This window comes from Podarcis pityusensis (assembly GCF_964106645.2).
Source record: "Podarcis pityusensis genome assembly, chromosome: 4".
Taxonomy (NCBI): domain Eukaryota; kingdom Metazoa; phylum Chordata; class Lepidosauria; order Squamata; family Lacertidae; genus Podarcis; species Podarcis pityusensis.
Genome location: NC_138027.1, coordinates 22,056,795 through 22,070,886, shown reverse-complemented (window position 1 = coordinate 22,070,886; position 14,092 = coordinate 22,056,795). Strand labels below are relative to the sequence as shown.

Below are 14,092 nucleotides of genomic sequence, written 5' to 3'. Positions count from 1 at the left end.
ACTGACCCAAACCCTGTGCTTGTCATCTGAGGCCCATCTCTATGTCCCCCCGCCTTGAGAGGTTTGGAGGGTGGCAAAACAAGAGGGGGCCTTTTCTGTGGTGGCTCCCTGTCTGTGGAATGCTCTCTCCAGTGAGGCTCGCCTAGCACTATCATTAAATGTATTTAGGCGCCAGGTGAAAAAACATTCCTTTTTAGCCAGGTCTTTGACCATTAAATAATCTATGGCCTGTTAAAAGTGTGTGCATGTGTGTGGATGACTGTTAATATGATGGTTCTTATGACTATGCTGTCTATTACCATGCTTTGTTTTATGTTTTTATTATTACACGCTGTAAAATAGGTTTTTAATGTTGTCCACCGCCCTGAGATCTTTTTATAAAGGGCAGTATATAAATCAAAATCATAACAACAACAACAACAAATTTCTAGCTATTTCAAATCTAAACATTTCATTTTGTCTTTCAAACAGAGCAATTCTGGGATAAGAGCCTAATTTCCTCTTTTATTTCTCCAATGTGTTTATGGAATGTTGCTTTCAGATGAATAATTTAGTGCTGATTACTCATGTCTGTGTCTCACTTGTCCTCCCCCCCCCCTTCCACCGCCCTCCTCTTTATCTCCTGATAAATAGAGCCTGGTGGTTGCCAACGGAGGTCTGGGCAATGGTGTAAGCAGATGCCAACTGCTCAGCGTGGTGCAGGATTGTGGGCTGGTGAAAGCACTTCTAATGCCTCCCGGTAAACCATATTCGTTTGTGAAATACGGAAGGACAGAAGACTCCAAAAAAGCCTATGACTCCCTCAACGGGAAGGAGATAACGGTGGAGGACTCTGGCCAAACTGTCGTTCTCTATTTCAACTTTGTGGAAAAAGGTATTGCTGCTGTATTTAGCTGTTATAATAATAATAATAATAATAATAATAATAATAATAATTTATTATTTATACCCCGCCCATCTGGCTGAGTTTCCCCAGCCACTCTGGACGGCTCCCAATCGAGTGTTAAAAACAATACAGCGTTAAATATTAAAAACCTCCCTAAACATGGCTGCCTTCAGGTGTCTTTTAAAAATAGGATAGCTGCTTATTTCCTTGACATTTGATGGGAGGGCATTCCACAGGGCGGGTGCCGCTACCGAGAAGGCCCTCTGTCTGGTTCCCTGTAACCTCACTTCTCGCAGGGAGGGAACCACCAGAAGGCCCTCGGAGCTGGACCTCAGTGTCCGGCCTGAACGAGGGGGTGGAGATGCTCCTTCAAGTATACAGGATGGATGAATGGATAGATAGATAGATAGATAGATAGATAGATAGATAGATAGATACAGGTTTAATAAATAAATAGAGCCAGCCCCCCCACCTAGGGCTCCCACTCTTAAATGCATCATACTTCCAGGGGAGGCTGGTTCATTAGGGCAAATGGGGCACAGCCCCATCAACCTCAGTCTGCCCTCAGCCAGCTGTCCCGTCCGTCCCTCCCCATCTTTGCCTGCCTTCTTAAGCACAACCACTCTAAGGAGTTGCTTTGCCTGTCTGTTTCCTCCTCTTTGGTCTCAGTGTTGCCCTTGTAGAGAGAGCTCAGGAGGGAGGAGAAAGGCACTGCCTGTCATTTTCTGCTGGTCTTCCCACCTTCTTCCTCACCTGTCATCATTGCATACCTCTGTAAACCCTGGGGTTCATCCGCGCTGGCTGATGCCTCCCTCTTGTGCGTGGCTGGTGCCGTTTTGGCTGCATAAGCGATGGTATTGAAATAAATCGAGGGAATGCCATCTTATTTTAAGATCAGCTTTTAGGAATATAGCAATGCATCAGGTGAAATGTGTGCAGGTACTTATTATTTCTGGATTATTATTTGAATTACTGATCAACATTAAAGGTAAATGTAAAGTGACCCCTGACCATTCAGTCCAGTCATGACCGACTCTGGGATTGCGGCGCTCATCTCGCTTTACTGGCCGAGGGAGCCGGCGTACAGCTTCCAGGTCGTGTGGCCAGCATGACTAACCTGCTTCTGGCGAAGCAGAGCAGCGCACGGAAACGCCGTTTACCTTCCCGCTGGAGCGGTACCTATTTATCTACTTGCACTTTGATGTGCTTTCGAACTGCTAGGTTGGCAGGAGCAGGGACCAAGCAATGGGAGCTCACCCCGTTGCGGGGATTCGAACCGCTGAGCTTCTGATCGGCAAGTCCTAGGCTCTGTGGTTTAACCCACAGCGCCACTCGCGTCTCACTGATCAACATTAGCTACTTACTAACAGCTGGATATTTACCATTCCTCATTGATACAGCTTTTAATACATACTGAATATTTTCTTTTAATTGTTTCCATAATCTCGTGGGCTAGCATTCTTTTTGGACTTGATTGCAAGGCTGACAATCTGTGGCAGGCAGATAGGGGAAAGGAGGCTTACTGGGAGGGTCAGGTGCACTGCTTAGGGGGTTTGGGGTCATAGGCTGCATGCATTTAAAGCACCCCCCAAAGAATATGAGGAACTGTAGTTTGTGAAGGATGCTGGGAGCGGTAAACTACAATTCCCTGGTTTCTATGGGGAGCAAAATGTGCTCTAAACATATCTTCTTCTTCTTTGGCGATCACTTGTAGCCGAGTAAGATTGTCTTCCATAAACATGGTTTTAACAGTAAGTCCATAGGTGACTGTGGAGGCCAATTCTGGAGCACACGTCCTTCCACAGTGGGGACATAGGTTTCCGGGCGGGAGTTGATCATGGTGAGGATTTGCCAAGCGTGCCTTCCTCTTAGCGCGTTTCTCCCTTATGTCTTGAGTTCGAGCGTCTTCAAAACCCATGATACCTTTGGTTAAGGCTGTTCTTCAAATGGAGCGCTCGCAGGCCAGTGTTTCCCAGTTGTTGGTGTTTGTACTACTTTTTTTTTTTAGATTTGCCTTGAGAGAGCCTTTGAACTTCTTTTTTTGTTGACCACCGGCATTACGCTTACCATTTTTAAGTTCGGAATAGAGTACAGTGGTACCTCGGAAGTCGAACAGAATCCATTCCAGAAGTCTGTTCGACTTCCAAAACATTCGGAAACCAAAGTGCAGCTTCTGATTGGCTGCAGAAAGTTCCTGCAGCCAGTCGGAAGCCCCGTCGGATGTTCGGCTTCCAAAAATAGTTCGCAAACTGGAACAGTCACTTCTGGGTTTGCAGTGTTCAGGAGCCTAAACGTTCAAGAACTAAGCTGTTTGAAAACCAAGGTACGACTGTAGTTGCTTTGGAAGATGATAATCAGGCATCCACACAACATGACCAGTCCAGGGAACTCCCGCGGGGCTCCCAAGGCTTTCGGATATCTGCCCGAAGCCCGGGGCGCGCTTCTCGCTCTCTCTCTTCTCGCTCTCCAGGCTTCAGCGAAAGCCTGCATTCGCTCCATAGGACACACAAACATTTCCCCTTCATTTTTAGAGGGGAAAAAGTGCGTCCTATAGAGCGAAAAATACGGTAAATTTTGTGACTGAGCAACTGACCCTGTTCCCGCAGCATTAAATGGCTTTGAAACGCCCTTCAGCTGGGGAGGGGGCTGCTAAAAATGTCTAACTCCCTTCCACGCACCTTTGGGCTCAAAGATTTGTCGTTCTTTTGATCCTGGACGTAGCATTTAGACATGTCTTCTTTCCCCGCTCTGTATTCATCGCCTGTTGGCCACAAACAAACTCTCAATCCTCGTGAGAAGTCCTGGGAAGAGACAATCGAAGGCAGCTGACATCTCACCTGGAACAGCCGGGGGAAATGGTGACCTTTTCCTTTGACAAAGCAGTCAGGCGTTTGAATCTGAAAAGCAGCCGGGTTCTCTGGTCCTAAACAGAAAGGGGTTTGTGTGGCACAGTGTGTGGGGACCAAGCCTGTGGCGCATGACTAGAAGGATTACTGTCTCCGATTAGGATTGCTTTTGGCTTTATCACTTAATTCACTAATGTGCTTTCCATAAGAGGCTTTCCAAGATCTTTCTAGTCAGGCAGGGGCTTGAGGTGAGCAGGTTTCCCCCTACATCTACTTCTTACAGCACTTTTCTGTCAATATATTATATGCAGTTCTCAACCATGGTTTGTTATTGCAAGAACAAGCCTAGTCTCTCTTCTGGGCTTGTGCTGCCCCTCTCACTGTTCCTGCTGCAAGGATGAGATTGGAAGCTTTACTCTTTACCTTATAGAGGACACGCTGGTTAGCATGTTATTCAGACCCTAAACTGTGGTTAATCATAAATGTGCTTGGTGAAAGCAAGCCAGCTTTATAAACTGTGGTTTGACTTTGCCCTGTTTCCACTTACCAAAATTAAGATTAACCACAGTTTGTCTGAGTGAGGATAATAAGGCAAGCTTCAGTTAACTAAAAATGGAAGTAAAGGCTTATAAACTACACCTACTGGCTGCTTCAGAGGGGAACGAGGCAGCATGCGAATCTGGAGGGGTAGGAGTGGGTAGCTACGCTGTTTCTGGTAATAGAAACGATGGTTTAGTGTGGCATCTAGCCAAGACTACTTTGTCATTTTTGATGTTGCTACCTGCCCAGAGAGCATTTAAAAATTGGCAAATTCGAACATCTAGATAATTAGAGAACTTGTTTGTTTGAGAACTGTATGTTTATGCAGCTTGAAAGAACATCATGGGGAGTTCTTCAAATTTTTTTATACTCCTAGTTCCTTGGGAGGACATGACACCTACAGCCTTGCCTCCTGGCCTGAAGATAATTGAGGAGCTGGTTTTGCCTGAGGAAGAAAAGGAACTTTTAGAAAGCATTGATTGGGCAGAGAATGAAGTCACCTCAGCTGGTAAGTAATGCTTCCTAAGAATGGCTGTTATTTTGGATGACTCTGCCAATCACATATTTGCTCACTCTTTGAGGGGATTTTGTTATTGTTGTTGTTATGGTAAATCGGGTTTGGCTCCCCAATTTTGGGGAATGAGGCCAGGGATTTGGAGCAAGAGAAATAACTTCCCTCAGAGCTATTCCCAGGCACTCCGCTTACGCCAGAAACACTGGTGCAAATGGGGCCTGTTGTGGCAGGACTTTCCTGGCCTGAGGAAATGCTGTTTCCCACATGAGCTTCAGCCTTGGAAGTCCTAGTGGATCCACAGGTTCCTCCTGTCCCTGTTGGAGCTAAGATCGTGAAAGTAGGCTTGGCCCTTTTAAATGAGGAGGCTCCTCTTGCTGAAGGCAGAAGTAGTTACTCAGATAAAGCAGGTCCTCTTTGAGGCTGGCCGGTGATGAGCCAACATTTGAGGTTCTGCTATAATGGCAGTTCCAGCCTGAGTGCTGCATAGAGCCATCTTTCAGCATTTGGAGTGAAAGCACTCTGCAGAAGCTGAAAATAAGAAAGCTTTGTTTCCTTCTGCTGGTTCCCTCACTGCGCAAAGCAAAGTTACAGGGAACTAGGCAGAGGGCCTTCTTGGTAGTGGCATCCTCCTTGTGGAACGTCCTCACTTCAGATGTCAAGGAGATAAAGAACTACACAACTTTTAGAAGACATCTGAAGGCAGCCCTGTATCAGGAAGTTTTTAATGTTTGATGTTTATTATGTTTCTATATTATTATTATTTTGTTTTTTTTAATAGAAGGGTGGCGCTGTGGGTTAAACCACAGAGCCTAGGACTTGCCGATCAGAAGGTCGGCAGTGCGAATCCCCGCGACGGGGTGAGCTCCCATTGCTCAGTCCCTGCTCTTGCCAACCTAGCAGTTCGAAAGCACGTCAAAGTGCAAGTAGATAAATAGGTACCGCTCCAGCGGGAAGGTAAATGGCGTTTCAGTGCACTGCTCTGGTTCGCCAGAAGCGGCTTAGTCATGCTGGCCACATGACCTGGAAGCTGTACGCCGGCTCCGTCGGCCAATAAAGCAAGATGAGCGCCGCAACCCCAGAGTCGGCCACGACTGGACCTAATGGTCAGGGGTCCTTTTACCTTTACCTATGTTTTTATATATGCTGTAAGCCGCCCAGATGGGTGGGGTATAAATAAAATAATAATAATCAATTAACGGAAATACTGTCTTGATAGGAAAGATTCTAATTCTGTCCAACCAAGGTAAAGGTGTTTTGAGACATGGTTGTTCTTAATCCATGGAATTTTGACAGTTGTAGGTTCCCATCTTGCTAACTTTTTAGTTGACAGGTTGGGAATCCTCATCATTCCTAGCCAGGATGGCCAGTTACCAGATATAATGGGGATATAGTCGAACAGCATCAGAGTGTCAAATGCTTCCTTTTCCTGCTGTCATGGTTTTGGACTGAACAGTGCTGAAATTTGGGCTGGACAATGAATTATTTGCCTAAATACTTGAAAGTGCTGTGAGACAGGAACTGTGAAAATAAAGATGATTAATTGTTTTAAAGATTTGCGTCATTCCATTCCATTCCAAGAAAATTCTGCTTGAGGTGTCTTACAGCAAAAGATAAACATGCATATTAATCTTATCTGCGTTAGCTTCCTTAGTTATGGGCGGGGAACTTGAGTTTCCGTGGTGCAAAATCTGGAATTGTTTTGGCAAAGCATTTCAACCTTGGTGGTTCTGATCAGTTTAGTTGCTCGTTCATGGTACTGGTTTATAACAGGCACCCTTGCCATCATCTACATAGACAACAGTGACTTAAGAGCTGGTTTGGAGGTTTAACTGCACTACAGTAGACAACAGATGTGAAGTTCACTGGTGCCACCTGCAACCTTTTTGATAAAGCAATGTGCAGATCTCTGGCACACACCTGAGACCAGACACACAGGCATGAATTTGACCAAGTGACTCACTCTGTGCAGTCTTTCATCTGAAAGCGAATCTTTCATCTGTTGTTTATGTATTCATTGCAGCAATTGCAGCATCCAAGTTGTCTCGAAGGCTGTGCCTGTTTATGTTATTTAACCGTAGTAAGAACAAAAACCATAGTAAGAACAAAAAAGTCTTCTGTGGGAAGGAGTCTATCTATCTAGCTATCTATCTACCGTATTTTTCGCCCTATAGGACGCACTTTTTCCCCTCCAAAAATGAAGGGGAAATCTGGGTGCGTCCTATGGGGCGAATGCAGGCTTTCGCTGAAGCTTGGAGAGCGAGAGGGGTTGGTGCGCACGACCCCTCTCGCTCTCCAGGCTTCAGGAAGACATCGGCAGCCTAGGCAGCCCTGCGGGAGTTCCTGCAGGGCTGTCTAGGCTGCAGATAGCAGCGTGCTTCCCGGAGCGCCGGGCGCACTGAAAGCAGAGCGCCTGGCGCTTCGGGAACACAACCACAGCCTAGGCAGCCCTGCGGGAGTTCCGGTTGTTCGCAACCGGAGGTACCACTGTACTTCACAAGCATTATCTAGTAATTTGTACAACAGCCCTATAAAGTAGGCAAGTATTATTATCCCCTGATCTTGAAGGTGGAGAGAAGGTGGATCTTGAGGCTGAGAGAAAATGTGGATCATCGAGACCGCAGAGTGAGTTGAGGGCACAGAGAACTTTCAAACTCAGAACTTCCTGAATTCTGGCTTGGTCCTTAAGCCACTATGCAACAGCAGCTCAATATATATATTGTGGTTATTTAATTTTTTCTCCTCTTCCAAACACGGTTTTGTTTTTCTTCCTTTCCATTTTCACAGCTCAGAAGTCTCTGAAACACAGGAGGGTAAAACATTTTGGATACGAGTTTCGATATGATAACAACAATGTTGATAGAGACAGACCGTTACCTGGAGGTGAGCATCCCGATGGAATGCCTGTTATGTGTGTCTTCCGTTGAATAATCAATACAGCTTTCTTCACTGATTAGTAGTGGTTGCAATTCTGTATATGCTTACTATGGAGTAACTGTTGTTGAAATCTGTGAAACTTGCTTCCAAGTATACAAGAAAAATGGGCTTGCAGTGCAAGGCTTCCATTCACCTAAGTTGTAATCTTAAACATGTGGTTGACTCCCAGGTAAGTGGGTCTTAAAGGACTTTCCTTTAATCAATTTCCTTTTAATGTGTTTAAGGAAGAGTCCAGAAAATGCTTGACAATGAGTGGCTTTGAAAATCTGACATGCGTATGAGATGTACAAAACCTGAAGAAGGTAGCAGGAGTTTTGGAAGACCAAAACATTTTGGAAGATCCAACATTACAGCTTAGTACATTGCAGCCTGGGAACAGCTTCAACTGGCTGCCTAACCAGATGAGGGTAGCCGATGTGTCTCAAATCCTCAGTGAGTTAGGGACTTCCCCTGCATGCGAAGACAAGATTGAGCGGATGAGACCAATGGTGGGTCCAGGGGTCAAGAAAGTGGTTTCTGCATGTGCTGTAGAGGGAAGTGAGGGGCTGATGGGGCTCATCAACCTGGGATGGTAGCCCATCTAGGAAAGAGAAAAGTCTGATCCTAAACCACCACTGCCTTGCGAGATATCTTCAGGAGAAGAAAGGGCTTAGGAGTAAAACCTACACTATCCAGAGTGGAGTGAGAGTTGGACCATAAAGAAGGCTGTTCGCCGAAGAATCAATGCTTTTGAATTATGGTGCTGGAGGAGACTCTTGAGAGTCCCATGGACTGCAAGAAGATCAAACCTATTCATTCTTAAGGAAATCAGCCCTGAGTGCTCACTGGAAGGACAGATCGTGAAGCTGAGGCTCCAATACTTTGGCCACCTCATGAGAAGAGAAGACTCCCTGGAAAAGACCCTGATGTTGGGAAAGATGGAGGGCACAAGGAGAAGGGGACGACAGAGGACGAGATGGTTGGACAGTGTTCTCGAAGCTACCAGCATGAATTTGTCCAAACTGTGGGAGGCAGCAGATGACAGGAGTGCCTGGTGTGCTCTGGTCCATGGGGTCATGAAGAGTCGGACACGACTAAACCACAACAACATCCAGAGTGGAGTCCTTAAGGCGGTTGGATGGCACCTTGCATGCCTCCATCTGACAACTCCTGCAGCCAAGCTGGTGCCTAACACATTGCTCTGATTTCCTTTGGACCACAACAGTGAGGCTGAGAGTGGGGTCTTGTCGTATGGGCAGCCCAGGACCTCCATGCACACTGCCCACGCTTGCGCCCCACTTCAGTGCTGCTAATGCAGTAGTGTAACTTCACCCTCAGAGGCGCACTCCATTCCCTCTTGAGGCAGACGGATGCGAACAATTGTGGGAGGATGGAGTTGTAAGCAACTCCTAAGCACTTTCCCCCTCACATTCTATTAGGAGACAAATTTTGCTCACAGCAAGAAGTAGCCGTGCGAAGCCTGATTGTCTGCACATTAAGACAGTATACATTACAGTTCGCTTCATCCCTTTCCCTGCGCATCAGAATTAGCTCACTCCAAGCGAGAGGCACAGTAGGATAATTTCAAATTCATTAATTTCGCAAATAAATTCAAAGTTGCCTTCTCCAACGGGCACGCCAGTAAGCAAACTCGTGCTGTGATCCAGGGAACACCGCCCCCCTCCCACCCCAACTCACGCTTATAAAGATGCCGAGACCATTTAGTTGCAATTAACCTGTTTCTAATTGCTTTATGCTACTAGCGCATTTAAGAAACATGAAAACAGTCCCTGTGAAAATCCCAAGCTGCTTTCTTTTACAATAGCATCAAGTGTACAGTGGTGCCTCGCAAGACGAAATTAATTGGTTCCGCAAGTTTTTTCTTCTTGCGAGTTTTTCGTCTTGCGAAGCACGGTTTCCCATAGGAATGCATTGAAAATCAATTAATGCGTTCCTAGGGAAACCGCTTGCCAGGCTGGCGGTGCGGAGAAGGGCTTTTCTCCCCACCGCAAGCCTTCAGGACAGGTACGGGAACAGAGGAGAAGGCGCGCAGCGCTTTCCCTCTGTTCCCGGGGCTTGCGTGGGAGGAGGGTTTTTCCTCCGCACCGCCAACATTCAGAACAGCATTCTGAATGTTGGCGGTGGGAAGGAAAACCCTCCTCCCACCCCAAGTCTTCAGGAAAGCCATCCGAAGCTGGGCGGCGGGAGGAGGCGTTCCCCCCCCGCCCGGCATCGGAGCTTCGTTCCGATGCCGGGCGGGGGGAGGAGGCGTTCCCCCCCCCGCCCGGCATCGGAGCTTCGTTCCGATGCCGGGCGGGGGGAGGAGGCGTTCCACCCCCCCCGCCCGGCATCGGAGCTTCGTTCCGATGCCGGGCGGGGGGAGGAGGCGTTCCACCCCCCCCGCCCGGCATCAGAGCTTCGTTCCGATGCCGGGCGGGGGGAGGAGGCGTTCCACCCCCCCCGCCCGGCATCGGAGCTTCGTTCCGATGCCGGGCGGGGGGAGGAGGCGTTCCACCCCCCCGCCCGGCATCGGAGCTTCGTTCCGATGCCGGGCGGGGGGAGGAGGCGTTCCACCCCCCCCCCGCCCGGCATCGGAGCTTCGTTCCGATGCCGGGCGGGGGGAGGAGGCGTTCCCCCCCCGCCCGGCATCGGAGCTTCGTTCCGATGCCGGGCGGGGGGAGGAGGCGTTTCCCCCCCCCGCCCGGCATCGGAGCTTCGTTCCGATGCCGGGCGGGGGGAGGAGGCGTTTCCCCCCCCCCGCCCGGCATCGGAGCTTCGTTCCGATGCCGGGCGGGGGGAGGAGGCGTTCCCCCCCGCTCGGCATCGGAGCTTCGTTCCGATGCCGGGCGGGGGGAGGAGGCGTTCCACCCCCCCCGCCCGGCATCGGAGCTTTGTTCCGATGCAGGGCGACGGGAGGAGGCGCCCCCCCCGCCCGGCATCGGAGCTTCGTTCCGATGCCGGGCGGCGGGAGGAGGTCCGAGGACAGTGGGGAAGACGCGCTGCGCTTCCCCGCTGTCCCGGAGATTTCCCTATGGGCTGTCGTCTTGCGAAGCAAGCCCATAGGGAAATTCATTTTGCGAAGCGCCTCCAAAACGGAAAACCCTTTCGTCTAGCGGGTTTTCCGTCTTGCGAGGCGTTCGTCTTGCGGGGTACCACTGTAATGTTTTCAGCTATGGAGCAGAAAAGTGCAAGGTGAATAGCCATGACTACATTTGTTTCATTATTACATTTATACCCTACTTTTCCTCCATGGAACTCAAAGCCACAGGCTTGTCATTCTCCCGCCTCCTCTTAACATCACAACAGCCCAGTGAGGTAGAATTAGGCTGACAAATCGTGACAGGCTTAAGGTCACTCAGCAAGCTTCATAGTTGTGCAGATTTAAACCTCTGTAGTCCTTGTCCAACGTTCTAGCTACAACACCATAATGGCAAAAAACCCCAACACAACCCCATATAAATGTAACTGACATGTTTTCCTTTTGTGGTGTATTCTGTATGAAGAATTTAAGGGTTGAAACTTTGCAGCTTTCCTAATTGTATGCTTTATTTGTTTTCTGATGTGGGAATGTTTTGTTGTGGACGAGGGAAGAGAGAGAAAACCTTCTGCTTTCATATTTTCTCACCGCCTCAGGTCTCCCAGATATCTGTAACAAGCTTCTTGCGAAATGGTTGAAGATGGGGCACATTAAGGAGAAACCTGATCAACTGACTATAAATCAGTATGAACCTGGACAGGGTACGTACACGTGTTGCACCAACATCTTTAACCTGACACAAACACCCCTTAATCAAAATGCCTTGGTAAATGCAGAAGTATTATTGGACATATGGGAGGTGTCCGTTCCTTGGGTATATGGGGCAAGCCCACCAAGGTCTCCAGTTGATACCCAGTTGAAACTGAAGACAGCAGTCCTACATCTTGTTAGGAACATTGAAAGCTGTCTTATATTATCAAGTTATCAAGTCCATTGGTTCATTTGGCTGGGCATCGTTGACATTGATTGGTATCAGCTTCTCAGAGTTTTAGGCAGGAGTCTTTTCCCAGCCCTTCTTAAAGATGGGGGAAGAAATTGATCTTTGTGTGTGTTTTGTTTAGGCAAACTTATCTAGACATGTTACTGTTGGTGCAAATAAAAATATACACAGTGGTACCTCGGGTTACAGATGCTTCAGGTTACAGACTCCGCTAACCCAGAAGTAGTACCTCGGGTTAAGAACTTCGCTTCAGGATGAGAACAGAAATTGTGCTCCGGCGGTGTGGCAGCAGCGGGAGACCCCATTGGCTAAAGTGGTACCTCAGGTTAAGAACAGTTTCAGGTTAAGAACGGACTTCCAGAATGAATTAAGCTCTTAACCTGAGGTACCACTGTAAAGGCAAATTCCTGGATGTTAACATCCAAGTTTAGAGCAAGTACTCTTTGTTGAGAGAACCCTGGCAGAGATTTAAAGTCACAATCTATGCAGCAAAGTAAAGCATGGAAATGTAGGCTGTTTGACCTTTAAAATATGCTCTTCCAAGTGAGTGCTAAATTTTCCCTGTTCCCCCAGCACAGGAAAAGACCACACATTTGGTAAGTTAAAAATTGGTGTACTTACAAACTCTGCAAAGGTCAGGTTTATGTGCTTTCCCGTTCATCAGCCAGAAAAGTTGCGCAGGTAGTAAAATTTAGCTGAGTTACAAAGTGGTAAAAGTTCCTGGATTATTGGTATAGGAACTCAAGAATGGCTGGTGAGAGCCATGTGGTTGAGCTGGAGCAACCAGTTTAAAGCTCTTCACACACACTGAGCATCTCAGGTAGACTGGGTACAACAATGGACTTGATTGCCTATTTCCTCCCAAGGTGAGAGGAAGTGACATAGCTACGCCCAGCAGGACAGCTTACTCTCTGGCGTTAACCCCTTCATGCATTAATTGAACTTGAGCATGTTGGTTATATAAAGCTGGTTATCTTAGTTACATGTGAGTGATCTCTTTTTTAGCTACTGTAGATTGTAATAATCTTTCCAACCCCCCCCCCCATTTTTATCAATATTTTAAATGCATTATTATATATTTTTGTAAACCGCTTAGAGGTTCTCTTATAATCAAGCGGTATATGAATTTTGAGAGATATATGTAAGGGATTGAACCTGGGACCTTTTGTATCCAAAACGTGTACTTTACCGCTGAGCAAGACCCCTCTCTCCTAAAACACCTAATGATGCAAAACACATGACATGATAGCATCATGCAGTGACTTGCCCTGCTCCCTACAAACTTAAGCTTATAGTGGAGGAACGCATGGCTACAAGGCATCATAGACTACATTTTGCATCCCTTAGATGGGGAAATAGTAAGGGGAGTGACAGTGGTGCTGTGCTTGGTGCCAAATTTGCATTTGCCATAAATTCTGGTCCTAGCCTAAGGCATCCATAGCACTTGTAACAAGATTTCTTTTTTCTTTGGCTTTTGTTGTTGTTAAATTTGATTTATTACATGTCATAAACTGGGCTGGACAGCTAGGAGTTATAGTCCAAAACTTCTGAAGGACGCTAGGTGGATTGAGACTGCTGTAGAGAATGAGGGAAGCTTCTTGGCCTACCAATGTACAAGAGTAAGACTGATGGTGAGCAAAAGTTGAAAAATAGATTCTCACATGTACTGAACCACGGCTTTGTTTTATGTTGCAGGAATCCCTCCTCACATAGATACGCATTCTGCTTTTGAGGATGAAATCATAGCTCTAAGTTTAGGAGCTGAGGTAATTTGTATATCTTTTTCTGAGTTTTTTGAGTAGAGGCAAGTTGGGTTCCTCCCAGCCATTAGGGAGAATGAGGGGACTGCCTCAGGCAGCAGATGCTGAGGGACGGGGAGATGAAAAAAGTGTGTGTTTACTGCAGTTTTGCACCACATCTGAACTGAGCCCAGTATGCAGTCTCCTTTGACAATACTGCCAACCTTCCTTGTAGTGCACTCATGCCTTAACTTGCTTGGGGTGAGGAACTAAGCTCTGTGTCCTATCCAAGTTTTCAGTGTTGCTTTCAGGACAACAAAAGTATTTCTATGCTCTGAATGCTTGTAATTTCGTGTTATGGAGGGGAAAACCCTCCTGGTCTTAAAAATAAGGACTGAGACAGACTTGGCCATCTCTTTTCTTCACCCTGAAGCTATTGAGCTACACCTGTTGAATTTTTTAAAAATATGAGATGAGGATTTCTTAGAAGTAGCTGTGCCGCCGGTGGAATTCTTGCAGGGAGCTTTGCCTGAAAATCCTTTGTGAATAAATAATAATAATATTTAATCCCTCTGTTTCATAGGTTATTTTTGAGATGTACTGGCCTTGAAGTACTTTTGTCTGTCTTGGTCCATCCTGATCCAGGAACTAATGGATGCTTCTTATCTTCCATTGTC

At 47.1% G+C, this 14,092-nt stretch overlaps 1 protein-coding gene across 4 annotated transcripts in view; it reads left to right on the top strand.

Moving 5' to 3' along the window:
• ALKBH8 (alkB homolog 8, tRNA methyltransferase) overlaps window positions 1-14,092 on the top strand; it is a 229,924-nt gene that overhangs the window by 173,808 nt on the left and 42,024 nt on the right. For all 4 annotated transcript variants that reach the window (XM_081002101.1, XM_081002099.1, XM_081002100.1 and 1 more), the window contains exons 3-7: window positions 634-874; window positions 4,649-4,780; window positions 7,571-7,666; window positions 11,333-11,437; window positions 13,372-13,442. In XM_081002101.1, the coding sequence (XP_080858227.1) occupies window positions 634-874; window positions 4,649-4,780; window positions 7,571-7,666; window positions 11,333-11,437; window positions 13,372-13,442 (645 nt within the window). The remainder of the gene's footprint in view (window positions 1-633; window positions 875-4,648; window positions 4,781-7,570; window positions 7,667-11,332; window positions 11,438-13,371; window positions 13,443-14,092) is intronic.